This window comes from Aythya ferina (genome assembly GCF_964211825.1).
Source record: "Aythya ferina genome assembly, chromosome: 3".
NCBI classification, from domain to species: Eukaryota; Metazoa; Chordata; class Aves; order Anseriformes; family Anatidae; genus Aythya; species Aythya ferina.
Window position 1 is genome coordinate 66,636,323 of NC_140298.1, and position 27,327 is coordinate 66,663,649.

The 27,327-nt window shown below is 40.2% G+C and overlaps 1 protein-coding gene across 5 annotated transcripts; it reads right to left on the reverse strand.

The window, feature by feature from the left end:
* Positions 1 to 211: 211 nt before the first annotated feature.
* On the reverse strand, positions 212 to 25,727 carry PNISR (PNN interacting serine and arginine rich protein). Of its 5 annotated transcripts, none has more exons than XM_084514539.1 (12): positions 25,601 to 25,727; positions 15,781 to 15,890; positions 14,355 to 14,540; positions 11,180 to 11,403; positions 9,345 to 9,531; positions 8,872 to 9,062; positions 8,151 to 8,288; positions 6,910 to 7,009; positions 6,155 to 6,208; positions 4,658 to 4,828; positions 789 to 1,896; positions 212 to 557 (listed from the first exon to the last, which is right to left on the reverse strand). In XM_084514539.1, the coding sequence occupies exons 2-12, from the start codon at positions 15,857 to 15,859 to the stop codon at positions 527 to 529; spliced, it is 2,469 nt and encodes an 822-aa protein (XP_084370665.1). In that variant the 5' UTR covers positions 15,860 to 15,890; positions 25,601 to 25,727; the 3' UTR covers positions 212 to 526. The 5 variants fall into 5 exon arrangements, with proteins under 5 accessions (XP_084370665.1, XP_084370662.1, XP_084370664.1 ...); XM_084514536.1 differs by having other exon boundaries at positions 25,565 to 25,678; XM_084514538.1 differs by lacking the exon at positions 25,601 to 25,727 and adding an exon at positions 25,098 to 25,144.
* Between the last annotated feature and the right edge of the window lie 1,600 nt (positions 25,728 to 27,327).

A 27,327-nucleotide genomic window follows, 5' to 3' on the forward strand; every position in this document is an offset into this window, starting at 1 on the left:
AAAGATGACTCTTCTCTGTTCTTCCACACCCCCCACCCAACAGATTAATCTCATCAACTCCACAAATAACATAGTTGGACAAATTAAAATCCTTTTTCAAGTACTTTAAAAATTTGTTATACTAAAAAAGCTGCCTTTTTCTTTTTTCTTGTTTTTTTTTTTTTTTTTTTAAGTACTTCCTACATTTTAATACAAAATACAGGTGCAAGAATTTTAAACAAAAATGAACTAAAGAGCTTTATTGACATCACAGTACATTCAATAGTAATTTTAAGAACATTACAGCTGAAAGAGAATGGCATATTTTATATTCTTATTAAGCACTACCGTTCTTGAAAAAATGTAATACAAAGAAATCCTATTAGGTATTTAATTCTGAGCAGCATTTGGAAAAAAATACACCTATTTACAGATAAAAAAAGGATTCTGGTTTCACCTACATAGCCACAATGTGCCTCTATAATGAGACAAGCCTTTTATAACTCATGGAATTTTTAAATGTCATAGCACTGGTGCCATAAATTCCTCAGCGTTTACGACGAGGAGGAGTTGCTGATCTGAAAAATAAAGGAAAAAGGGGGAAAAGTTAATTGGAAAAAAATACAAAACCCCCAAACCCACACACACGTCAGGCTTAATAATTAATAGTTTTAAAATTTTTTTCCAAAGTTACTTTTGCCTAAGAAAATTTAATAAATACCATACTTTATTAAAAAAGTTCATATGTCGTACACATGAAGACGAATAGAAAAAAAAAAGTCAGACAAAATACTTAAAAAGTATACTACCTTGATCGTGACTTAGACTTGTGTTTGCGGCTTGCCTTCTTACCAGACCTTTGAGATTTCTCCATGGAGCATGATCGAATATGCTTCGATTTCTTAGCCTTCTTTTCTTTACTGCTTCCTGGTGATTCAGAACTACTCCTTGCACTAGATTCAGAGCCTGACCGTTTTTTGCTATCTTTGGTTATACTTTTTTTGCTGTCTTGTCTGGAATCCTGTCTGAATATTTTCACAGTTATTGAATCACTGCGAGAGAAAGTTCTTTCACTGTCTCTTTTTCTCTTTAATCTATTGTCGTCATGATTGCCAGCCTTGCTTTCTTTTTCCTCCTTTTTTGGTTTATCTTTTCTTTTTTCCTGATCCCTCTCCCTTTCTCTGTTCTTTTTTCTGTCTTTATCTACAGTTCCACCCTGCTCTTTCTTCCTCTCTTGATCTTTACCATCACTTTTATGTTTATGCCTATTTCCCGGAGGACTTCTACGCTGGTCTTCAGCTTTGCGTCTATCCCTACTTCGGCTGCGACTGGCACGGCTAGCTCGTCTGTCTCTCGAACGGCTACTACTCCTACGTCTATCCCAGCTTCTCTCTTGAGAAGGGCTCTGAATTCTTCGTCTCTCCCCTCTTTCAGCACTCCGATTTCTGCTAGATCTTCTCCTTTCTCTTATTTTTTCCCTGCTTCTACTCCTCTCTCTCCTATTTCTGTGAGAATAACTCCTGCTTCTGCTGCGCCTAACTTTATGCGAAGGCGTTCTACTGCGACTGTGCCTCTTCTTCCTTTTAGGAGAGGAAGAACGTGAAGAACTGCGACTACTACCTGAGCTAGTGCTATATGATGAACTAGATACAGTGCTGCTACTGCTACTGCTTCTGCTATTGCTGCTAGTGCTACCACTACTAGAGCTTCTTGATCTACTCCTCCCTGCCCTCTCTTTTTCTTTGCCCTCTTTTTTGGGTTCTATATCAGGGGCTATTGCATTTGGAGATCGTTTCTTTTCGTGAACCATATCAGCTTCAATTTCTTTTGTCTCCTGTGCTGCTGAAATACTGTTTTGTTCTTTGTTGATAAATTCATTCATCTCTTTTGAAACTTTGTCAATTTGTAGCCTTTCTTCTGAAAAAGAAATACACATAAGAAAAGTATAAGTTACTTAGAGTAATATGAAAATTTCCATACTGTTCCTTTTGCCAAAAAGATTTCCAAGCACCTTTCATCATACTTTTAATACAAGGTCTACCATTGTACTAACTACCTACCAAACAACTTGCTCTTTTATTTCTTTATAAACGTAATCACAGAAAGGTTGTTCCCCTGGTCTAGCAAGAGCGCACAAACCTGACACTTTTAGAAGCGCTCAATGTCACTTCATATTTCAGTGGCTGAAGACAAAGGTCTCAAATGAATACTGTGAGCCAACAAAACTCCCAAATTCATTTACACACACTTTTTTTTTTTTTCTCCTGCAACCATTCTACATACTTTCTTTCTCATTCTTTTAATAACCCTCTAGCTATACCTGTACTTCCTTCCTTCCAGCCCTGTTAGTGTGTGGTCCTGCAGTGAGGCATGCCTGCTTTTTTAAACAAAAAAGCCAGCTTAGGGTTTTAGCAAGGAAAGTTAGATTATTCCTAAACGCTAACTAGTGCAAGCAATTTACATTTTTCCTTATATTTTTTTAGCCCAGGAATTCCAAAGAATGAACAGCATAAAAAGGAAACTTGTAACCAATTTGCCTAAAACTCAGCTAAGGAGTAAAAACCACAGTATTTCATACAGACAGATGGAGAAGCTCTTACAAAAAAAGAGTTAACATCAGTTGAGATTGTATGTAAGCCTGGTAGTCAGCAAAGACTATAAACATGCTAAGGAGATAATTGTCGAAAAAAAAAATACATTTCCTGAAAGTAACAATAAATGTGCAGACCAGGATTTTCATATAGCAAAATAAAGAAATTCAGACTCTCAGAGCATTTTCTAGGGGGTTCCGACTTTAAAGAAGTTTCACTTATTTCTGTTCCACATGGATCCTTTGCATCACTGGCCAAGTTTACTTCCCCTTCCCATTTTTAATTGAACCCAGAAAAAAAGAACTGACATATACCATTTTTAGCCAAAATATGGCCTTCTGATGTGGGCTATCAGTTCATGAATTAACTTAGGGAATAAAACTGCATCTGGAAACCCAGAGTACTTCAAATAGAAACTTCTGCTCAAATGTAATGCAGAAAACAGTTCCATCCGGTCCCTGAGATATTAGGCAACACACGCAGAAGCCAGTTTATGTTAGAAGATGCTATATCGTATACTATAGATCTGTCTTTTCTAAATGCCTCTATAACAGGCAGGTAACCCTGCCCTTACTGTTCTTCACTATGCTGGGCTTACAGAATCAGCTTCTTTCTCTATTCATTTGCATGGGAACAGGTTGCCCAGAGAAGCTGTGGATGCCCCATCCCTGGAGGTGCTCAAGGCCAGGCTGGATGGGGCTTTGGGCAACCTGGGCTGGTGGGAGGTGTCCCTGCCCGTGGCAGGGGGGTGAAACTGGATGGGCTTTAAGGTCCCTTCCAACCCAAACCATTCCAGGGTTCTAGATTTATGTTTCTCCAAGCAGTCCAACAGAGCTGTCCCTGAACTGGCACTTAACGTCTTGCACTAGGAAGAGGGAGGTCATAAGCCACTGCTACCCTTTTATGCAATAAATCTTCAAAAATGCAGAGAGACACAGGAATGTTAAGGAAAAAAAATGTTCAGCTAGTCCAGCCTTTTCACAGAATCACAAAATGTTACGGATTGGAAGGGACCTTGAAAGATCATCTAGACCAATCCCCCTGCTGGAGCAGGAACACCTAGATCATGTCACACTGGAACGCGTCTCTTTTATTGAGGGATTCACGTCTATTTCTAGGCCTAAAAGGATAAAATAAAAAGGACAAAATAATCCATGTAAAAATAACAAAAAAAATGCTCTAATAGCATTTTTTCCTCCTCCAATTTAACTTAGATCCTGAAAAATTATGTGAACTTCTTACCATTGTATTCATCCATCCATCTAGACTGCTCTTCAGCAGTGCAAGGTGACTGTGATACCCTTTTGAGCTATAATATTGGTACAAAGGGATAAGCCTTACCTTGTAGGGAGAAGCAGAAGTAAATCACAGATTTGTTTATTAAAATCAACCCAAATCAACCCTGTCACCTTCTCGGAGGCTAAATGTGACCTTACTGGGTTCACTAATCTGTTCCCAGTATTAGGTCCAGAAACCTTGTTATAAAGATGCCGTATATGGACAGAAACCTCATCTACAGCTGAGAACAATGAGTTCAAAGAAACTGTAGTTTCCAACTGTACAGTTTGAAAGGCATACTGCATAGGTTATGTAACACAAGAGCAAGCTTTTCAGATGAAGTGAAATGTGCTTTATATGCAACTTTAAGGAATCGAGTTTATATAAAACACAGTCTGGTGCAGAGGGATGAAATCTATCCCCCAGACACAACTGAGATACTAATAGTTTATATATATAAATACCCAGACACCATTTTTTATAAAGAGATAATATTCTTTATGTGATACAATCTCCACAGGTAACATATATGTCTATATGCTGTCTGATCTTTTCAACATTGAAGTCTAGCAAATTATGGAAAACATTAAATCTTTTTTTCCTTGTTAGAAAAGAAGCAAACCCAATTTGGATCAAATAGCTCAAAAATCATTCTTTTTCATTAATGTAATTTAATTAAAGAACATTATTTCTAAATTAGACTTCGTATTTTTTTGGCTTAAAATGTGATTTCTCTCCCACAAATTTGTATATGCTAAGTAGTAACCTACATACACAGCAGCATAGTAAGAAGACGTTATGTTAGTTACCTTCTAGCTGTTTTTCTAGTAATAGTTGCTGTTCTCTCTCTTTCCTCCAAAATGCTTCCTGTTTTTGCCTGATTCTGTGTCGTAGTTCCTCATCATCAGTATCAGATGATTCAGAGCCTCTGTCACTCCTCTCATCTTCACTGTCTCCTGATCCATAACCACCCAGTCCACCTGCGTGCATAAAGTCCAGTCTATCACGAGGAAAGATTAAGCTTTGTTCTTAATATTTCTGTGGGCAAAGAGGAGAGTAACATTGCCCTTCCTTCACTTCCTCTTCTGAGCAGAAGTCACTTTATTCTGGTAAGTGCCAATGTTGTTTGACTGGTGTGAACAAGGCCCCCATATCTGCATTGATGCTTACTGTCCGGTTCTACTCCTTCTGGAACAGCTCGTCTATTTTCATCAAGCAACCACTGTGATCACGATACTTTTTTCCACTGTATGGAAGGGCAAAAAAACTCCCTGTGGAGATCATAACAATGCCTTCCTTTGTATCAGCAACCGGACAGAAAAAACAGTGAAATATCTGGGATCTTTCCCGAAAGACATCTCTGAAATGACTTCAGCTTCCTCCGTAGTCCAAGGCTACAGAAATTCTGAATGCCAAATCAACTTTTCTACACTGATTTAGGAAATATTGCACTTTGACAGGTTTAGAGATGGAACAGAAATGAACTTTCTTCTCCCCCAGAGATATTAACAATTACTGGACTGATAAGAAACAGAAAGTCAATTTAAACACCTGGCACGGAGATATTTAACTTTCTTTCAGCTTGAGGTTCTTACAATCTTTACTGAGTTAGTTTTAAAACACTTGAATACTTGTGATTATAATGTTCAATTGAATTCATCAGAAATCCAAGTAACAAGCACATAAATTATCACTGACACCGCTGTAGTATGTTTTAGATGATAAAACACATGTTGGGAAAGATCTTTTGCTGCTGCGTCTCAAGCTGGAATTTCAATTTCTTTTTCCTGTGTTGACTCTGGTAATACATGATATGGGAGCCTCTGTGCTTATGTAGTTTTTCAGCAAAATAAAAATTGCGAAGATGACAACAGTTTTATTTATAAGCTGTTAAGTATAAATAAGTATTACTGTTCTATCAGCTTTCCCTTGTTGTATGGATGGATCAAAATAGGAGACAAACATGTAACAGTATTCCTCTCTCTGAAGACTGCAGTGTGCTCCTGAAACAATCATACTTTGGAAAGTAAATTTATCTAATGGTTCTTTTTTTAAAATGTATTTTCCAAAACCAGGGCAAGATTCTCATACACTAACTCACACTGACTAGGCCTTTACTCCAAAAACCATCCCACTTATATCAGTAGGATCACCTGTGGAACAAACAGAGGTGCTGATAAAGTTACTGTAAAGTGACCCATACTCCCGGGCAATTAAAATCTAGTTTCAAAATGCAATTTCTAGAAAAGCAAGGCAAGAGTGAAACTCCCCCTTTAAGCCCTCTCAAAAATAAGGAACATACTTACCGAGTCCAGTGAGGGAAGCCAGTGCACTGGACTGTGCCAGCTGTTTTGCAGGAGCTTTGTATCACATCAACAACAGGAACAACATGTTAACACAAATAGCCACGATTTCATAGTCATGAGTCTATGGTATTGTTAAATCTACTACTATTGCTGTTCTTTGGAGGGAGAGAAGAAACATTAAAAACGCATCATCCATTTAAAACCAATTCTAGATTTTCTGACCACGAAGATTTAGAATTTAACTGCAAATCAACAGTGAAGAGAAAAAAAAAACAGATACTCATAAATCACTTTCCAAGTTACAGCATCTGCACATAATTTTCAAGTCTCAGTAGTTATATATTTAGATTAACTCAATTACGTTAAAAAAAATATTATGCAAGTACAAAAACATGTTAATAGTGAAAGCGAATAAATTACTATTGAGGACTCAAAGTTCATCTGTTTTCACTTCTGAACAGCTAAGAACTTGAGATATAAATGATAGCATTAAGAAACAGCTACAACTGAAGAGCCATTGACACACAGGTACCATTTTAACTAAATAAATGAATTGTATGAAAGAAATGGAACAACTGAAGTAACTCACAATACACTGCACAGGACAATAGTATATGGTTACTGGATTTGAACTGTATCAGGTTGGATGCATTATACTGAAATTCTTCTTGGGGGACAGCTATGAAGGTTAAATGCTCTAGAGACATGCAAATATAGAATATTCACAGAAGAAACTGAAAAAAGAAATGGCATACCTTTAGTTGCTTTACGGTGTACATCTTTGGCCACGTAATATATTTCTTCATTTGTGACATCTAAAAGAATCTCTGTCAGCAGCATTTTTGTCATCACCATCTGAAAAAAACGTATATAAAATTAAAGACCATATATATAAAATATATTTTTATAAAATATATACAAAATTAAAGGACAAAACCTCTTGAATGAATTCTGCATTTAAATTACATCCATAAAAAATCAATTCTTTTGATGGCTATGAAACTACTCTCCTGCATATTTCTTAATGCTTCCTTTCAGCAGACATGACTCAAAAACCTGAGTTTGAAATTATTTACATTTGACCTGCAGTCAAAAGTTGCAGAACAGCCTGTATTTTGACTGTGAACTATAACCACACGTATTATACACGGCTAGGCAGGGCACTAACTGCTAATGTCAAAGATGATGCAAAAAACGAATATATAATCAGAACTATGCTTAGATCGAACCTATTTGTTCTTTCAAAAATAAAAAACACATTTCTGTCTGGCATACTGTCACACTCACTCCCATCCTGCATCAGAGGTTACTGACATAGGATTTTATTAGTTTTTATTTATTATGAAAACCTGAGTTGTTAGTAGCTGGTTCTCCAAGCTGTCCAACCCAGCGACATGCTTTACAAAAAAAAACAAAAACAAAACAAAACAAAAAAAAAACGCATACACAAAGCCACAGCACAAAATTTAAATACACTCATAGAGCTTTTTTTTTCCTCCCCAGCAACCAGGGCCTTCATTAACAAGGTTTCAGTTAAACAATTGGCGTACAACTGTGATTTAAGGTATAACAGTTTAGCAGACACAATAAAACCGTCACATGTACAAGACTTAAGTTTCTAGCACGTCCTTGCAAAAAAAAACATTTTTTAAATCCCCTTTTTCAGGGACTGAGGTTGAAGTATAGCTTTCAGGTGGATGTATTTAATATATAAAGTTATTAGGAATTTGACAAATTAAGCAGAAATACAGAATTAACAGCAGTCAATGGAAAGATTATATTCACTATATTCTTCAACTACTGGGCTAAATATGAGTTTTTATAACCCGTATGTTTATCTATGTGAGTAAGAGACATGCAGATTTAACCCTGCCTCACCGCATGATGTATCAAATACCTCTATTAACAGTATCAGGAAGAGAAAAAGTGATTTACATTGCTATGCCCACAATATCAGCAAATAAACAATACGTGGTGAGAACTACATTATTAATACCATTTGATACTCCTTTTCTTCTTCTGTCATTTCTGGTTCACTTTGCTCCTCTTGAGGAGCCGGGGATGGACTCCTGCTGATTTTCCCAATGCTTACAGCTTCTGTGTTTTCAGCATCTTCCTCTTCCTCATCGCTGTCCTACAGGAGCATTGTACATTTCAGGGAAAAAACAAGATGTAAAGCTCATTAGCTTCTGCTTATGATAATCAACTTGATTTACTTTGCACTGGAAACTGTATTACAGTTATCGTAAAACCCAATTTCTTTTCTCTCCTCATAATGAACACACAGGTCCCTTTTTCCCCACACAAGTAAACAGATGCTTGCCAGTTCACTACCAGCCAGGTGCTCAGACCTGCACACAAATGAGATAACTGCTGAAGGAAATGCAACACGAGGCTACTTAAATGGGCTCAGTTTAGCAAATACAGATAGCCAAATTTGTTCAACTACTTATTTCAAAAGATCATATATGTTTCCAGTAAAACAGAAGAGCAAAAAGCACATTTTTTCATTGTTTCTTCAAATCAAGTAATATACTTCTACATCTTAGATAGACATTGACAACTTCAGAACAACAAGGGAATTTTAAGAAGCAGCAGCTTCACCTTACTTTAAGCAACAGAAACAAAGAGATAGCCAGGTATACAAAGTCTCTCTTCTGAAGGGACTAAAAAGTTAACAGTTTCAGGAAATACACACCTAACAAGCATCTACTTACAAATTTGCTTTTCTGAGGTAACCGAGGGCCATCCCCTTCTTCAGCATCCTCATTTTCCTTTTTTTCTTTTTTAGACATCTGTGAACGTTGCTGCTCCATCCTCTCTTTTTCCAATTTTTTCTGTTTCTCTCGTTCCATCTTTTCTAGGCCTTCGCGAATCCAGGCAGGCAGAGTTCTACGCTTCACAGCATCTGCATAAACAAAGTTTACAGTTCTATAAAATGAAAAACCTTCCCCAATACAGGGGGGACAAAAAAAAAAAAAAAAAAAAGCAAGCCACAAACAAGCAAACCCTCCACCCAAATCCAAACTAGTCACACAAGTGATTGTGGTGAAAGAAACAAGCATTTACAATAGGTTTTTCTTTCCTTTTTTTTTTTTCTTTATAAGAAAAAAAGTCTTCACATTTTGCAATTTTTTTAAACACAGTTCTTATGTTTTTGTTTTTTCATTAAGGAGTGGTTAACATGTACCAATCTGTGGAGGCTCCTGCTTCACAGGCATCGCAATAGGTGAACGCTGTCGGTCTCTGAACGAGGGTCTTTCCCTTCGATTTTGAGGAGGTGCAGGAGGTGCTGGTGGACCTGGCGGCCCTGGTGGTCCTGGCTGCCAATAAGGTGGATGAAATCCACCTTGAGGTGGACCAAAAGCAGCCCCATGCTGAAAGAGTAATGCAGTTTATTTTCCTTCACATTGAACACTGTACACAGCATGTGCGCAAGTCGGTCTACAGAAATCCATGCAAGTAGGAATCCACCATTTCTAGGCTACAAGGTCTCTCAATTTCCTTTCCTGTGGTCCCTATGAAACAGGTTTTCCTTAAATATTCATTGAGTAAATTTAGGTTTAAGCAGAGATACTAGTGAAACCAAATGGGCTTCAGTCCTTCACATTGTGCTAACTGTTAAGCCCTATAATCACCATCTATCTCCAGCAGCTCCTTCCCAACTTATCAACAGAGCATGCAGCTAAATGAAAAAAAAAAATATATTGAAAATTCCAGCTATGTTATCAGCATTTCCTCGCACCTACAAACTGAGGTCAAAAATGAAAAGTTTGAGTTTTGAGTACAAAAGAAAAAATTTTGTATTGCATACCTTCCAGTAATCACTCACAGGTGTTTTTAATATGGCTGATTAAAATATTAAGTTCACAAATATGCAAGTTTAGTACAGACCCTGGATTCTAAGCAACCTATTTACAATCCAAAAGTCACAAGTCATGAGGCATACATGAGTGGGATTCTTTGTTTTAAAAGTATTTGGCATCCAAAGAAGCCTAATTAAATTGTTTAAGAGGGTGGCGTTTAGGAAGAAAGGTAGAACATCAAGTGTTTTTTGTTGCTGTTTGTTTTTAATTATATTCTGTTGACTATTTATCTAAGTTTCTGCATTATTCTCTGCAAAACAAATTTTTTGTAGTATTTAGAAAATTTTGAGAAATTCATTTTAAGATTTGGTCTCCGAATAGTAAACATAGGAAACCATTATAAACCTAGTGTAATTGAAAATGAATGGTTCACTGCCTATCAATATAGCTGAACATGAAAACTGAGTAAGAGAGAGAAGTAGGCCAGAAGGCAGAAACAACTCTACCAGCCTGCCCTTGGGTTTGTTTATGAACAGGATGTAGACATTTCAAAAGGTATAGTTTGCCATTTACATCAAGAGTTTTGAGAGAAAAATACTGAAATTTGGAGAAAGATCCAAAAGCTCTACATTTAGAGATTTGTGCAATGCCTCTTTCTATGACTAGTGCTCAAACCACCTATGGTTTTATTGTGCTATACAACTTGTATGCCAGAATGAAGAAAAAATTGGATGTGAATTTTTTAGAAATACCATTGTTTATTCAAAGAATCACAGTAGAGAGATATGGAAAAGATCAGTGGATCATCCAGTCTATCTCCCTGCAAATAGGAGAGTGTTCCCTATGGTACAATATCTAGTGTATTTAAGTTGGTATTTCTGACCTTTATTCCCTGTTTAAAAAAAAAAAAAAAAAAAAAAAAACACAAAACTTCATAATGTTAGTTTATATACTAGAAAACAGTGATTCATTTTAATATTGCAGACAACAGCCATTTCTCATTACTAGTCTAGAAAAAAACATTGGCCTCAATAGAACAGAAAACTCTAAAAGTCTTCTTCTGTAAAGTATTTGGTAAAAATGTATCTTAGCAGATAACAGATTCTGTAGTTGTTTGTAGAACTGAAGAATGAAAGTCGCCGCTAGGTGATATTAGAGGAACACATCCACGGAAGGGACTCTGCACGTCTACAATATTAAAGCAACAAATATGTTTCACCTGATAGTCAAACTGGTTCACTGGCCCCATTGCAAAGTTATCGGGAGGTGCCCCAAAGTTGTGATTGTTCTGGTTAAATATATGCCTGTTGTCAGAAGCAAACTCCCCACTGTCCTGACTGTTGCTGTCTTCAGATGGAGGAACAATTTCCATTTGACCTGGGGTTGGAGCCATCCACTGCTGATCGGGAGGTGGGTGAGGGGGTTGGTGAGGCATTCCCCATTCTGTTTAGGATGCAGAATACAATTCAATAACAAGTTAATAATGTCTATATGAGTCACCCATCACTCAGTGTTCTTCTGTTTATCAGAAGGTTCCTCAAAGCAACACAGATGATAAAGATATGGCAAATCATCAGCCTACAGGCTGTACTTTACTATCTCAGTGATATAACTAAGTGAAGGAAATACATATAAGCTGTAGCTGAACTAGAACATACATTTGTGGGGGGGGAGGATAGAGAGAAGGATCTGTCAGTTTGTTTTAGTTAATTTCCAGTATTATTGCATCCATTACAGCACTTAGAAATCACGTCAACTGTTAGAAGAACTGCTCCTACTTCTCTACTTCTGTTATTTTAGCTTTTAAAATAATGACCTATTTTATTCCTTTGCATAATACTTTTATACTAGTTTTTTTCTAAATGTAAGTAGTTCTGTGAGCAGCAGAACCACTGAATCCTGGTTTATGCAGACATGTTTTGATAAAGGATGATTCCCTGGAGCTTCCAGTATCCAGGCACAGGGCCCAGCATAAGCTACAGCTATAAACCATCAAACTGAAGTTACAATTGGCTGAAGTTACAATTCAGAGATTTTGAGGAATTAATAGCTTGTGTGGTCATAAGCTCTGTCTTCTTAGAACATCAGTCCAAAAATTATATCCACTGTATAAATACTTACAGACACTGATTGTTACTACCTTTTAACTTTCACCAGTAAAAATACTTAGCCTCTCAGACTAAGTTGTGGCTTCCAACCCTTCAATAATTCTTTTCATTTTTCTAGTTTTTAGTATCCTTTGCATGATAATTTTTCTCTGCTGACAGTGATAGGATCTGAGGGAACAGCATAGAGCTGCAACAGGGGAGGGTCAGGCTAGATGTTAGGAAAAGGCTTTTCGACAAGACAGTGGCCGGGCCCTGGAGCAGGCTCCCCAGGGCAGTGGTCACAGTACTGAAGAAGTGTTTGGACAATGCTCTCAGACACATGGTCTGATTTTTGTGTGGTCCTGCATGGAGCCAGGAGTTGGGCTCTGTGATCCTTGTGGGACCCTTCCAACTCAGCATGCTCAATTCTATGATTGGATGCATCATAATAGCAACGAAATAAGGGTAACAGTTTTTCTACTTGGTTACTCTTTTATTTGCATGTTAAAAGATGGCATCAACTCCTTTCACTCTCACTGTCATCCTGGAAGGTCATATTTAGCTGATTATTCAAACTTTTTTTCCAAAATCAATGTTTCTGAAGTATTCTAAGAGACAGAATCCTTTATCCTTTAAGTACAGCTTACAACAGTTATTGCTCATGTTGACTTTTGACACTACTTAAATGCCCAGTTTACATGAAATCAACTGATGTGAAAGCTTGCAAGCTGCACACAACATGTTGTTTTCACTTCTGGAACATGACACCCTTCAGAAGGAACTGCCTGCTAGTTACGCAGTTGGCTCTCGTATTGCCATTTTGCCACTTTTCAGTAGCATGCAAAGAACTTTTAGATCCAGAATTGACACAGAAACTTGGAAGGACACTAGAGAAAGATAAACAGTAAATACGTGAAGGACAACATTGGCTACCCACGTATACTATGATTTACTTTGTCTTCTGAGACAATTAGACACTAAGAATGACATTGACTAAATTAGGGGAAGCTGGGCCCTGCCTACATCAGCAGAGTCTTTTATCAGCATCCCAAAACACTGGGAAAACATCACATTCTCTGCATGATATACCAAACGATAACATTTGTATGTTATCATTTGATATATCATATATTTGGTTATCAAATGATAACACGGTGGCACAGTGTTTCCCATTAACACAATGTGTTACGTTTTTCCCACTCCGGATCTAATCCTTAATGGATGCTTTCCTGTTCTGCATGTTCTGTGGGAGTATTGGGTTCCCAACATTTATAATGTAGTAAATGATACCTTATTATCAAGGAAACATCTTCTTCACTTATACCACTTTATGTGCAAAAATTTGCACTAAGGATTTTTTTTCACCTCACATATTAAAAAGATGGGAGAGTGACTGTTTATGTGGGCAGATAGTGGCCACAGACAAGGGGAAATGGTTTCAAACTAAAAAGAAGAGATTTAGATTAGATGTTGGGAATTTTTCACTCAGAGCGTGGTGAGGCCCTGGCACAGGCTGCCCAGAGAAGCTGTGGCTGCCCCATCCCTGGAGGTGCTGAAGGCCAGGCTGGATGGGGCTTTGGGCAGCCCGGTCTGGCAGGAGGTGTCCCAGCCCATGGCAGGGAGCTCAGAACTGGATGGGCTTTAAGGTTCCTTCCAACCCAGGCCATTCTATGATTGTATGATAATTGAGAAGTTATGCATATAACAACCAGACAAATAAGACAAAAAGACAGACTAACTAACTATAGAAAAAAAAAAAACACCATATTTTATGCACGGAATTTTGCTCAACTCTCTTTAAAAGATTTCAAGGCACCAGAAGCTACTATCTGCTAGTCCTCTAGGTTAACTCTTTCTACATGCCAAAATCATATCAGAAGCAGGTATTATGCTACAGGAGAGCAATGGATGTTTTGTAATTCTGGAGCAGCCTGCTGCCCTCAGTGCTGCAGTTCCTAGTGCCACGAGATAAGCAATGACACATAAACGATGTAAGAATAAGACTGGGGGGAAATAAATACAGAACTGCTATTCACACTACCTTTCTACAACATTCAAGGACAGAACAAATATTTCACATTTATATAGAGATCACCAAGCTGTGTTACAAGACCTTCGTTACCCATTTTGTGGAACACTGGCTGAAAAGCAGCAGCTGTGATGCTCAACTAATTAGCTGCTGCTACTGGTAGTATTGCATGTTGACACCTGAGAGACAGGGCACATTCACACCTAAAAATGCCTGACAAAAATAAAATTTCATTACATGGAAAAAAAAGAAAAAAAAGAATGGGAAGGATAGCAAACCTGGCTGCCACATTCTGTTGAAGTTGGGATCCCCCTGAAAATTATTATGGTTGTTTGGACCAGACTCTATTCCTGAAATATCCTGTCCATTTGGCATCATTCCTTGTTGTTCCACTACACTCTGTTGCCCTGAGGCTTCTCGCTGAGCAATCCATGCTTGAGCTAATGCAGCCCAGTCAATCTGGCCTAAAATAGAGGAAATTTAAAAGGTTAGTATTCAAGTTTCTCAAATCTAACACTGTTTCTCAATTATACCTCATTGCTCAAGAGAAACAGGTAATGCTTGCCTTCAGCAAGTACCACGAGCACCATTAAAACTTCTTTACAGGGTAGAGTAAAACAAACAAAACAAATGTCAAAGCGTACATACTTGCTGAAGTTGAGTTTCCCTGCACGTGTCCAAAATGCCGTAAAGCAAATTATTTTAGCTTCACATTAACACTGAGTAGATAACAGTAATACACTTTTTTCCCCATAAATAAACTAATTTTGATGTCAAAAAGAACTATATATAGCCTTAAATTCTAAATTCATAGAGACTGAACTGTTCTAAGTCTCTAATATAGTTAGTAAATCACATTTTGCAATGTATGCTTTTTAAGTAATACAGGTTTTGGAATGCTATTGCATGTTAGTTCTCTTCCCCTTCTTTCTTTGCTGTCGTTCCTACCAGTAGACAAATAAATTGCACTCTCATCTGAGGACAGCATTACATCTTCTGCTCATTATCACATCAGGAAATCTCTCTAGCAAAGTTACAGGAATTTAAGTGACAGAAAATGTTAAACCAGTCAGCCTGATCACTCTGCCTGAGTACTAAATACATTCCTCTATCCTCTCTATCCATTTCTGCATTCTCTGAATACCTTTATAATTGCAGTCAGCTCACATTCAATTTAAGGTAAGTAACGCTCTGTTCTAAGTGTTTTTTGATGGGAATAAAATGCAAACAACTGATCGTGATCATCACTGCCATAACCTAAACCAAGTATCATACTGATTTTCTAGTGAGTTCTTTCTGTGTACACATCTACGTTAATATTTTTTGCCAGAGGCACTGAACAAAAATGGAGATTTTCTGAAATAAAACTTCCTTATGATTTAGTTTAGATAAAGAACTGAAAGGGATACAGATTCTGTAAAAGTAAATGCGGTCTAAATGTAGATCCGAATGACTGGTAGAAGGTTAATATAATTTGTCCAGAATCCCTCAGTTTGCTGGCCTATATTAAATATTAAAGACATCAAAACATTTGAAATGAATGTATGGACTCTTTCTTCTAGTTGTTGAGAAAAGCACCATAAATGTATTATCTCGAAAGCAGACACAGAAAAGCAACTCTCAGCCATGCTCTGTAACAAAGACTCAAAAATTCAAATTACAACAGAAAAAGAATTTAATCCCCAAAGCTTTCTATATACTTACTTGGATCTTGTTGGTGCTGAAATGACTGCATCCACTGCTGTTGGTTCAAAGGCCATTGCTGCCAAGGTTGATCCCACATCTTTTAAGTCTTTATATAGTCTATATTTCAACTAAAAATAATAGTTGTATATTTAAATAGATGCCCATGAAATATCACACAACTGAAACTTACATAATTGCAGCTACATTTAAGCCTTGCAAAGCAAGCTGAAGCAATGCTGGCTTAATATTTTAAGCTGGAAGAAATGGTTCATCCTTTAGAGCAACACTTGAAAACACCACTGTAAGATTTCAGAAGACTAGTATGCTTTCTCTGCACTTGCGCGAAGAAATTAACTACTACATGGAGTTCAAGGAAAGTCACCACAGGTTTGTATGACAAAAACATTCGTCAGTAAATGTAATTCAAAGAAAGTGAAAGTAGATAAGACATTACTTAAATGATAACCTTGCCTGTGTTGTAGAGAAAAACTGTGTACTTTATGTACTAGTTTCATGCAAGGCCGTTAAGTGAGACAAAGGAACATCACCGAATGGTACACAGATGATTACCAGATCATTACCAACTACATGGAGAACCAAACAGGTACAAGTCAGCATCCACAGACACTTGATGTATTGTGCAGACTCATAATTCCTACATAAAATATGCCTTAAGATCACTACCTAAATGCACATTTACCACACACTCCCCTGAGGTCATTAGAAGCACTTTTGGTGTAGTGTTGTACGCCTCCCCTGGGCTGGCAGTGCCAGCACTGGGACCTGCCAGAGCAGGAGCCGTGGCAGGGCTCCGGCCAGCGCTGCAGGAAGGGGGTGAGGTACAGCAGCTCCTACAAGTTGGGGGTGTCCATAACAGCTAACAGATTTCTTTCGGTGATATGTACCTCTGTGCACAGATAACCTGTCACATACGGGGAGCCAGCGTGGCCACCTGCTCTGCTCCACACAGCCCTCTTGAACACCAAGCCTGGGCACAGTTCGGGAATATTTCAGTCCAGGAACTGTTCCCAAATGCCAGTATAGATAACAACTCCTCAACAGGCTTTCCACCCAACCAATATGATCCTCATGCTGTTGAACACACAGTCCTTGTTTTCATGCTATAAAGGCATCACCCACATATGCTGTCTCTCCAAACTTGTACGAAATACAGATAATATATTCCCTCAGGTCACCAAAACAGCACCTATGACGCACAGGAGGTTCACAGCCAAGTGCAAAGCAGAAGGAAAACACAGAGCCTGCCTGCCTCAGGGGCAGCCAGGGACACAGCCCCGACCACTCTTATTTAGCACCGTGCTGAGCGGAGCCAGCTCACAGCACACACAAAAAGTGCGACTACAGTGGATCCTGCTTGCAAAGGGATCTCGTGCCTAGCGGCTACACATTCACATAAATAACTGCACGATTGCACACGAAGAAAACAGCGTGCTGCAAAAACACACACACAACTGCACACAAAGTTGTGAGATGATGGGTCAAGCAGAGATGAACACAGGTGAGTATTTTACAGACCATTTTTAAAAATAGGTAATCTGAAAAACCCTAGGTCACCTTTGTTTTGAGACCACTTACATTCAAGCCGGTACAAAAATTGTGTGTATGGTTCATGAAAAAAAAAAATAAATCAGTTGAAAATGCCTTCTGGGGGGAAGGAGGGGCTTTAAACAAGACCAGATCAAGTTCAGGAACAGAGAAGAGTGTCAGGCAAATCCTGCTTTATTATTTTCCCTATCTTTCCTTGCCAAATTAAGCCCATATAAGTTTAACTTTTCAATGACATATTTGTGATATTAATACTTTTAGTAGGTCAATACCATGTCTTTTTTTTTTTCACTGTACACTTTTACATTTTGATCTGTATGTACCTAGGAAGTCAACTTTCTTGCACCAGTTCAGTGAAAAAAAGCCTCTAAGAAGGGAACCACCCTGCCACTTTTAAGCTAACATTTCATGCACAAAGTATGAAAAAGCAAACTCACGTGCCTGAAGTAAGGTTACTCAGCATAAAGCAAGCAAAAAGAAAATAACTTTCTTCCTCCCCTCAATGCATTTTCCCCTCCGGAACCCAGATTGGTTCCATTGTCAAAATAAACTTGCTTACATAAAAACAAAGCTGTAACAATTGCGGTTCAAGATAAGCACCAGCCTTCAAAGAACCCAACAGCTTCACGGCATGTATTCAGTTTGTTTCCAGCTGTTAAATCCCACTAGCAGTAATAAAAATGTGTTTTGGTAACTCTGACATCACTTGTTTAACTAAATATGTAATTCCCTGAACAAAGTTTGCCAATATTTACTAAAATAACCTTAAAAAAAAAAAGTAGAAAATTAAATAGCTCTGGCAATAATGAAAAAAAATTAAAAAAAAAACACATTTTAATACAGTTAAGAAATATTAACTTCTCTTATGAAGTGTAGAAATATGATTATTAAGAGCACCTCCAGAAATTCAACAGAACTGGAGATCTCCAAATCTTCACTTGACAGAAGGAGGTAAGATTTATTTCTGTTGGACTGGCTCTACCTCTGTCCCAAAATCTTGGGCAGACGTTTTTGATGTGTTCCAACTAAGAGAATGAGTCTGCAGTACACTTCAGTCCCTGTGAAGACACCCAGCAGTTACCTGCTTCTCCTGGACTGTGCACTGAACAGGCTGCTCAGTGTTCCCTCCTTTTTCCCTTTATGCTCAGGATTCTCACTAGGGATGAACTGAAGCACCAGTTTGGAAAGAAAGAAGCGGATGCAAAGTAACAAATTCCTCCAATCTCCTCCATATCACCTGCCCTCAAGACAGCAGCTTACCGTTGTGCAAGTTGCTCAAAGGAAGTAATTTGCTGTGCCAGCTGGCTTCAGCGCCAGCAGGTTTTGTGTCAGCACCCACTGCCACTTCCCCGCCGCTCTGCAACGCAGCATGGCCCAGAGCCTTCAGCTTTCCCCAAAGAGATTATTTCACCCTACTGTTGCTATTCTGGGGACAGAAATCAGGCAGGGAAGTGCAAAGCCAGACGTGAAGAGCTCATGACAGACACGGAGCCACCTCCTGTTTTGATGCACAACAATATGACCAGACAGCAACAACTCTGTGCAACTCTGCAGACCTTCAACATTGGATTAATTCAAACAATGCCAAACACAGCAGAATGATCAAAAACCAAAACGAAACTTATTTAAAACTGCTAATGTTAGTTTATGAGCTGCATTTGAAAGCTCTTGATGCTGTATTGCATTTGTACTTTCACTGTTATCCTTAAGAAATATTAATTTTCATATGTTGGCAACTCTGAGACATGCTGGTTTTCAAGTAAGCAGATTCATTACCAAATTTAGCATAAAACTTTCTCTACTAATCAAAACCACATACTACACAAATGTTCTAGCAATTGCATCACTTTCTTTATGCATCTGTGTATGTGCACACAGAAGTACTCCTACAAATATCGCAGGAAAACTGGCCAAAAAACATTTCTAATTTTCTACCCATTTCAGCTCATCTCCCCTGTGCTATTTTTCAGACAGAAATGGGAACTGGATAAGAAAGAAACAAAATCATCATCTGAAAGTGTTAATATTTAATAAATAAGATCTTTAAATATACTTACTAAAGGAAAATATAAAACGTGTTCAAATTCTTTCAGTATTCAGAGCTAGTTGATGTATTTTAATATGTACTACTCACAGCCAGTGAAGAAAAGTGGTTTGTTCTAAGGCCTTCATCTACACAGTGCCCAGAGGCAACAGGACACATCACTGCATTTTATTCCTGGAAGAGAAACAGACTCCCCTGCTTGGTTTCCTGCACTTTTACTGAGTTTTTACTAACTGGTACGGAGTTCACATGAAAAAGGTACTTGAAAGGATGACAAGCTTTCTCACTTACTACAGGAATTTAAAGGTAGTTTATTGCCTTCGTGAATTGTTTTCCTAAATACAGATTTAATGACTTCAGCTTCTGTCAAGTTTCAGAGGCAAATAAACAGACTTCAGCCCTTGTTTTTAAGTTACTATAATCTAAAAGATAACTAAATCAATCTTACTTACTCACACATTCATACCATTACATGCATGTAGACTATTTGATGTTATTGTTTTACATAAGAAGTGGTAATGGTTTGCTCACTGCTTGTGCACCTGTACTTAGAAGAGTGTAACTTGACCTTTTCCAGAGAAGCTCAGCATTGTCCCATGCATCACTCTTACATTTCCCTTTGCTAGTGATGCTATTTTAAAGAGTTCAAAAGAAAAAAAAAAAAACAGTATCCATGCAGACTGAGATGTCTTCACTTAATGAAAACAGACGTGAGAGCTAACAAAATGACACATTTAAACATGAGTGCCACAAACCACAAAGGGCACAAACTACACATAGATGAGCTCGTAAAACATAGCTAAGAAAACACAACCTGTTCTCAGTAATTTTACTTTTACAGCAAGATATTAATCCATAATATTGAGGGAAAACAAACAAACAAAAAAGTCTCCCCTCAACCAAGTCAATAGCTTAAAGGCTTGAAATAGCTGAACACCCTCGTACATGTGTGTGACAAGAAGCAAACATTATTTTCATGACACAATTCAAGTAGCAATAATGAAGGGATGGAAAAGAGAGAATCAACATCCTCTCCGACCTAATTGTAGTTTGCACTGCCCAAACTAGCTTGGGATCCTGCCACACTGATAACAAATGAATGTTAATTTCTTCCAGGCTTCCCCAGTCAGCATCACCTGAAAGAAAGACTTCACCTAACAGCAGCAGACAGATCTAAGCCTGCTTCCCCCCAGTGATACCAGGCCACACACAGCAGAGCACCCAAATTGCACTGAAACAAGCTTTATTTTCTGCCAAAAAGGGAGAAGATGATTGGTAGACTTTACTGGCTAGAATATACCAAATTCAGCCATTAGCAAGACTCTGCCTTACTAACTGAAGGGGTGCATCAAATTGGAAGCCATTAAGACGCTCTGGTTCCAGTGCCACCAGCGCAAACAAGTTTTGAAAGAGAAGCAGGTTCAAAGAATGGACTGATTTTACAGATCCCTCCTTGCAAAGGGAAATACTGACCTCCCTCATGATGATGAATTAAGGCTCCTTTACTTAGCTGTTCTACCCTCCAATTTCATTGAATATAGCCCTTCTGCTTTTGGCCTCTCCAGAAGCATGAATAAACAAAAGGACATTTATTGATGCTCCAAGAACCGTTCCCTGATGTCAGATCACAGAACAGGAACCTGAATCTATTAAAAATCTGTTTACCAATGAAGAAACAGAAGCCAATTCAGGATTATTTTTGCTTTACACAGGAACAATCACATGACAAAAAAGAACCCTGTCAGTTTGCATTTAATTTCAGTCACAAGTACTTAACAGATTATAGGAAATTAATGTAATGCCTCAAAATTTTGATAAAGCCTTTAAAAGCAGACTTGCTCCAAAATATGTTCTGTTGCATGCTTAAAAAAAAAGTCATCCATTTTCTAGGACTGGAACTTTATTCAAAGCCTGAGCCTTCTGAATGAAGTTTTACTATACCAAATTACTAGCACTAAAACGTGCCACCTTTAAGAGGACTGCTGGTCAGAGCTCCTCTTCTAGGAAGGAAAGCTGGTGTGGGGGCATACCCAGGACTTACCTCAATGCCCAGCAGACAGTAAACTCTGAGGGTAACAGCACCCAGACAAATTTGAGGCTGGGGTCAAATTCTCTATTACACTGAAGCTAGGGTAAGACAGAGGAAGAAGAGCTATTTTAAAAGGTACCTGTCCGCTCCTCTCCTTGACTACGATGTGAATCTCAGCAACAGACTATACCTACACGTTAACCTGTTCTTTTAGGAAAAATAATGTCTTCTTCAGCTTGCCTCTTTGTCCACAAATAAAGTATTTTCCGCTATAGTTGTATGATGTGTCCCAACACACCACACACACCAAGAAGTATACAATCAGAAGCTACTTACCAGAGGACAGAGCTTTTAGTGGCAATTCTTATGCTCACTTTAAACTCTGGGAGACTTCTCCCCAGCACTCCCCCCAGATTACCCCACTTGAGGCAGATACAGACTTGCTCACCAACAGCAATGCCGCCCTGCCACATACAGCATGGGTTTCCCAGCGGCACAGTGCTTGGTGAAAGCCCCAGGGGTGTTCCAGGTAGCTGCCCGTGGACGTCAAGGATGGGGCTGTTTTTTAAACAAAGCCACCAGCAGAACTTGAACTAGACTCACTCAGATTCCTTGGACATCTCTCTGCCTTGGCAGCTTCACAGAAGCTGTCATCCAGTTCAAGAGCGCTTGTGCACAGTTAACCGTGCTTGGACCACTCAGCAACAGAGAGGAGCAGTTTTGGGGAGTGAGGCTTAGTCCCATGAATGTAAGAAGATAAAGCAACACCACGACGACAAGTGGGCTATCTCCACTACATACTTTATGACACTGCATACAGCAGAACTGAGAAGTGGCAAGCAATTTTCCCTGGAGTGATATGGAAGACCTGCCCATAAACAAAATTTAATAGAGATAATGGAGATGAGAAGCACATAGGCTTACGAAGTCAGCTGCACTCCAGAAGAGCATCAGGAAGAAAACCACATCTATGTGATGAGTACATCTAGCAGGCTTTCTTGCTCCTCCCAAGAACCTCCCGTCACTGGGAAAATATGTTCCTCTCCCATGAGCATTACACAGCACCCAAACTCCACAGAACACCTTATACAGCAGCAGCTTCTGCCGGAAAAGAGATCTGGAGATCCTTAACGGCATGTCCCAGGACATTCCTGGAAGTGAAGTATCTTGGCAGAAAAAAACAGATATTCTTAGGAATTAAACATTGTATTTGTTAAAAGCAAGATCAAAAGGAATGCACCAAACTACCTCAACTCCAAGAAATCAGGAGACAGCCTAGGATTCACGCTGTCCTAGGAGGAACATGGCAGAAGCATCTTCACGAGCTGAAGAGATCAAGGTCAGGAATTCCTACAGCGGACACTAACATCAGTTGACCATATAACCTAACCAGCACACTGACAGCCTGGTTTACTCAGCCCTGTAGACAGGCAGACTGAAGGCGGGTGGTTTTGGAACCTACGGAACCACAGCCAACAATCAAGCGCTTTCTGATGCAAAAGAGGGGCTGCTGCACCACCTTTCTGATAAATGTTACTCACCACCCCTGAAGGACAGGGATGGGAGATGGCCTGACGAGTTTTACTTGCAGCCTGAGCTCTAATATGTAGCTGCCGAAGTTCTCCTGGTGACTAAAGATCTGGTCCTACAGGCCTTCCAAACAGGTGCTGCATTTTAGCATAGAAGAATGCAGTGCCTTACTAAGCAGAGAAGCTGAAACTGCAGGCTGCAATGCATACTTTGAGAACCCTCCACACAACTACTGCCTTTGGGCACTGGGTTAAGAGATGACACATGCTCCTTCTGATATTCCACTCATCGGTCAGGTATCTAGGAAAAAAAAATTATATTCCATCTCCCATACAGCCTTAAGCTCTGGAGAAGAACCTAAAGGAAAACAAGGACCTTTGAGACCTCTCTGAAGTCAACAGCCCAATGTCCTGATCTTCTGTGCAAGCGCCTTGTTCCAACAGAAAGTCTTTTGCTTTCATTCAAGGTAGTTGATATCGACTCTGGGAAAAATATTTCGCCCTTCTTTGTGCTGTGCTATTGCTTCATTAGGGTCATGATAACACCTATCACCTGGAGAAAAACACACTTATTTTCTTCAAATAAAATGGAAGCAGGTATTTGCTACTACGTTACAGAACCGCTGGTTAGAAAATGAAACATTTATGGGGCAAGTTAAGATTGCAATTATGAAGGAAAAAAGTTAAAAATAAGTATCTTCATTGTTACTCTGTTTCACCCCGTTTTGGTTGGCCAAAGGCATCGCCTTAAGCTGTTGCAAGTATTTAATGCCTAGATACTATAGGGCTTTTCTCTTCCTGATCCTGAGAACCAGAAACTACACCAAGCTGCCTGCTGGGATTTGTTAGCAAGATGTCTAGTCCAAAAAAAAAAAAAAAAAAAAAGTGTTAAGTTCTCCTAGCCTATTTGCAGTTGCATATCACTAGAATGCTGGAAGTCAATTACATTTCCCCACTCCAGTTCTAACGTAGGAACTGCTCTTTCTCAAACTGAAGACCAGAGGCTTTCCAAATATGTAGCCAGGATCCAAGATACAGAAACATAAAAGGAACTGAAGAAACCAGCTCGTTTGGTACCCACAAAGTTTTCCAGAACCTATTTCATGGGTCAGCATGTCCGACTAATATTTACAGCTCTACTAAAATGAAGTCGGCTGAACAAAGGCCAAACTGAAAAAAAAAAAAAAAAATACTACAAGAACTCCTACAGTGAGTCATTCAAGCAGCATAGCCTCCAAGTTACGTTATTTTAAACTTAAATCCACATATCCGCTGAGCTGAAGCCAATCCCTTTAAACAAACAAAAGGACCAGAAATTGGCAACCCAGGTATCATTTACTGTTTTTTTTGCATTTTGGAGACATAAGGACTAACACATGCTTGATTATCACAAGCTCTAAAAACACTGTTAAAACATTGCTACAGAAACACCAAAGCAACTTAAGCAGTGAGTCATAACTCTGTTGGGCTTGGAAAAAAGTCTGATCTGATTATTTTTTGCACGTATCATTCCACTAGAAGACCTGATGTTACATTTGCAGTTAGCCACGTAACAGCGCTTTTTCCCTGCTGTCCATCTGCAACTTCCTCCTATACGAACACGTTCTGTATGAAACGCAAACAGCACCAATAACTAATTAACAAAATCAGAAAAAGCAATACCTAAATAAACAAAGAGCTATTCCTTACTGTTCGTGAGCAGATTTTACCCCTTGCGACAAATGCAGCTATCACTTAAGGAAACAGATGAGCTAGTGACCTGGCGAGGACAACAGCCACAGGCACAAACAGAAACGGAGGAAGTTCCACCTGAACACATGGCAGAACTTCTCCATTGTGAGGGTGTCAGGGCACAGAACAGGCTGCCCAGGGAGGCTGTGGATTTTCCTTCTCTGGAGATACTCAAAACCCACCTGGATGCATGCAATCTGTTCTGGGCATCCCTGCAGGGGGCTGGGCCAGATGATCTCCCGAGGCCCCTTCCAACCTCAGCCCCTCAGTGACTGAAGTAAGAAAAATAAGTAAGCAATAAAGCCTACCCACAGATATGCTGCCTAGAATTATTTGTTGCCAAAGGCAGATTTGTGATCCTCAGCTACCTCAGACACGAAAAGCAGACACTGGGCGCTCCTGTCCCCATAAAACCTTTGCACAATCCCGTGCCTACCTGAAAACCAAACACGGAAAGCCCTCCTGTCGCTGCAGGTGAGCTGCCCGCGCTACACTCGTGGCCTCCTGAGCTCCGCAAAACCCCCGCAGGGCCCCGAGCCTCCTGCTGCAGGAGCGGCGCTGACAGCGGGCCGGCACCCGCACCCGCACCCGCCACAAAGGCCCTGCCCTGCCACGGGCGGCCCCACACCGCCCGCCCGGCGAGCCCTGCTCCAGAAACCCGCCGGCCGGGGCAGCTCAGCCCTCGCCCCTCAGCCCTCGCCCCTCACCAGGGCCCGCCCGGGTGCCGGCCCCTCGCGCCCCCCGCCCCGCTCCGCTCCGCTCCCCTCACACACCCCCGGCCCCGGGCACGGCCGGGCCCTGCTCGGGCCTCACGGCGCGGGGCTCCCGCGGGCGGCAGGAGGAGGCGGAGGGGGCCCAGCCCGGCCCGTGCGGCCCCCGGAGCGCGGCCGCCCCGCTACTTACGCTGCCCCCCGCCTCCCGCCGCTGCCGTGGCCCCGCGGCCGCCCCTCCGCCCGCCGCTCGGCTCGGCTCGGCTCGGCGAACAAGACAATATGGCGCCCGCCGCCGCTCACCCGGAAGCAGAGCGCGTCACGGCGCTGACCCGCGCCGGCGCCGCCCGCCTCCATCTTTACTGAGGGCCGCGCGTCCCGCCGCTGCATACACGCGCACACCCACAGAGGGACGGGTGCAGGCACCCTCCCTGGGCGCCGCCATCTTTACTGAGGGCTGCCCGCCGCCCTCGTTTCGCGTCCTGGGGGCTGCCCCCATGGGAGCGGGGCTGTGGGGTCGCCCCTGGGGCTCGGCCCCCGTGTCCACAGAATCACAGGAACATTAAAGCTGGGAAACACCTCCCAAATCACCTGGCCCAACCGCCCCCCTACCCCCTGTCACCCCCTGAACCACGCTGGGTCTCCCCACGGGGAATTTGAGGCTGCTTCAGGTGCAGTGGACAGATTTTCAGTAGCTAATGCCGTCCTTACCTCGTTTCCTCCTCTGGGCTTCGTCTGATGTGAATGTACCAAACAGCCATTATGTCTGGCCCTTGGGTAAACCAACCCTAAGACCAATGTCGATTAACAGAATAAATTAACTTCTCTGACTATAGAGAACCGAAAACTGCAGGGAACTTGTGCTTTACTTCATGCAGCAATGCCACTGAAAGGCTTGTTGCTGCCATCATGTTACTATTAAGTGCAGTGTTTTAGATGTCTCTTTTTCTATGCTGCAAGAAATGGCTGCATCAAGAATGCTTTCCAGAAACAGCGGTGTTACAGAAGCATTAAGCACCAGGGATGAACAACCGGACAGAAAACTGCAGCCTGGACTGGCATTTTGTGGGTGGACAAGCTTTAAACTACTGCTGAAACCGGGTGTGTGGGGACCTGCACTCCTGATCCAGGGCTTACTGACCACAGAGTCACCAAACTCTCTTCTTGGTAGCAGAACTCTGTCCCTGACCTGTGCCACAGGTGGTAAAGCAATAGGGAAACATGGTGCAGTTTACATGTTCAAGGATATGGATTTGTATCTGGGTACCTCATCCAGGTGCTGTGAAGTTGTCACATAAGATAAAAGGAAAAAAACATTCTTCCTTCAGCTAGGGAAAAAAAAAATGGAAGCTTTGCGAATTCAATTGTACAACATACATTTTGTACTTTGGCATAGTATTCCAAATGACTAGATGTTTTATTTATATGTTTGACAGATTATATGTATGATAGATGTAAAAGACAAAATGAAAACAAATGGCAACTTCATTCTGAGAAACTTGTGAAAGCACCAAAGATAGAGGCTGCTGAGACTTCTATGTTATTAGAGTCTGCATTTAAGGCCCTGTTTACTTAGTAGTATTTAGAATTAGAAATATACAAAGTGTACAAAATTTCAGTACTGTGGTAAAATTTTTAAAATACTGCTATTTAAATACCTGCAGAATAAAGAGACTATGAGTTCAAAGAAGTGAAATGAGTAAATGAGTGAAAGCAAGGTGAAACCTTAACAGACTTACTGCTTTTGTGTATTTCAGACTGAACAACAGGGTGTTTTGTTTGTTTATTTGTTTGTTTGATTACTTAGATTGTCTTTTGTATTAAATACAAACAGATGTGAACATAGCAGGGCTTATCCACATGCAGGAATGATAGTAGGATCAAAGTGTAACTTTGTAAAATGGCTAAATAGGGAATTGTTGCCATTGACGTGGTGTCATTAGAGTTCACTGTAAC

Bases quoted from the DNA above. Each gene is read 5' to 3' on its own strand.
- PNISR (XM_084514539.1), bottom strand. From the start codon at position 15,859: ATGTGGGATCAACCTTGGCAGCAATGGCCTTTGAACCAACAGCAGTGG. The intron at 9,063-9,344 runs GTACATGTTAAC...TTGTTTATGCAG, and splicing joins GCAGGAGCCTCCACAGATTG to ATGCTGTGAAGCGTAGAACT. The intron at 558-788 runs GTAGTATACTTT...TTTATTTTTCAG, and splicing joins AAGTCTAAGTCACGATCAAG to ATCAGCAACTCCTCCTCGTC.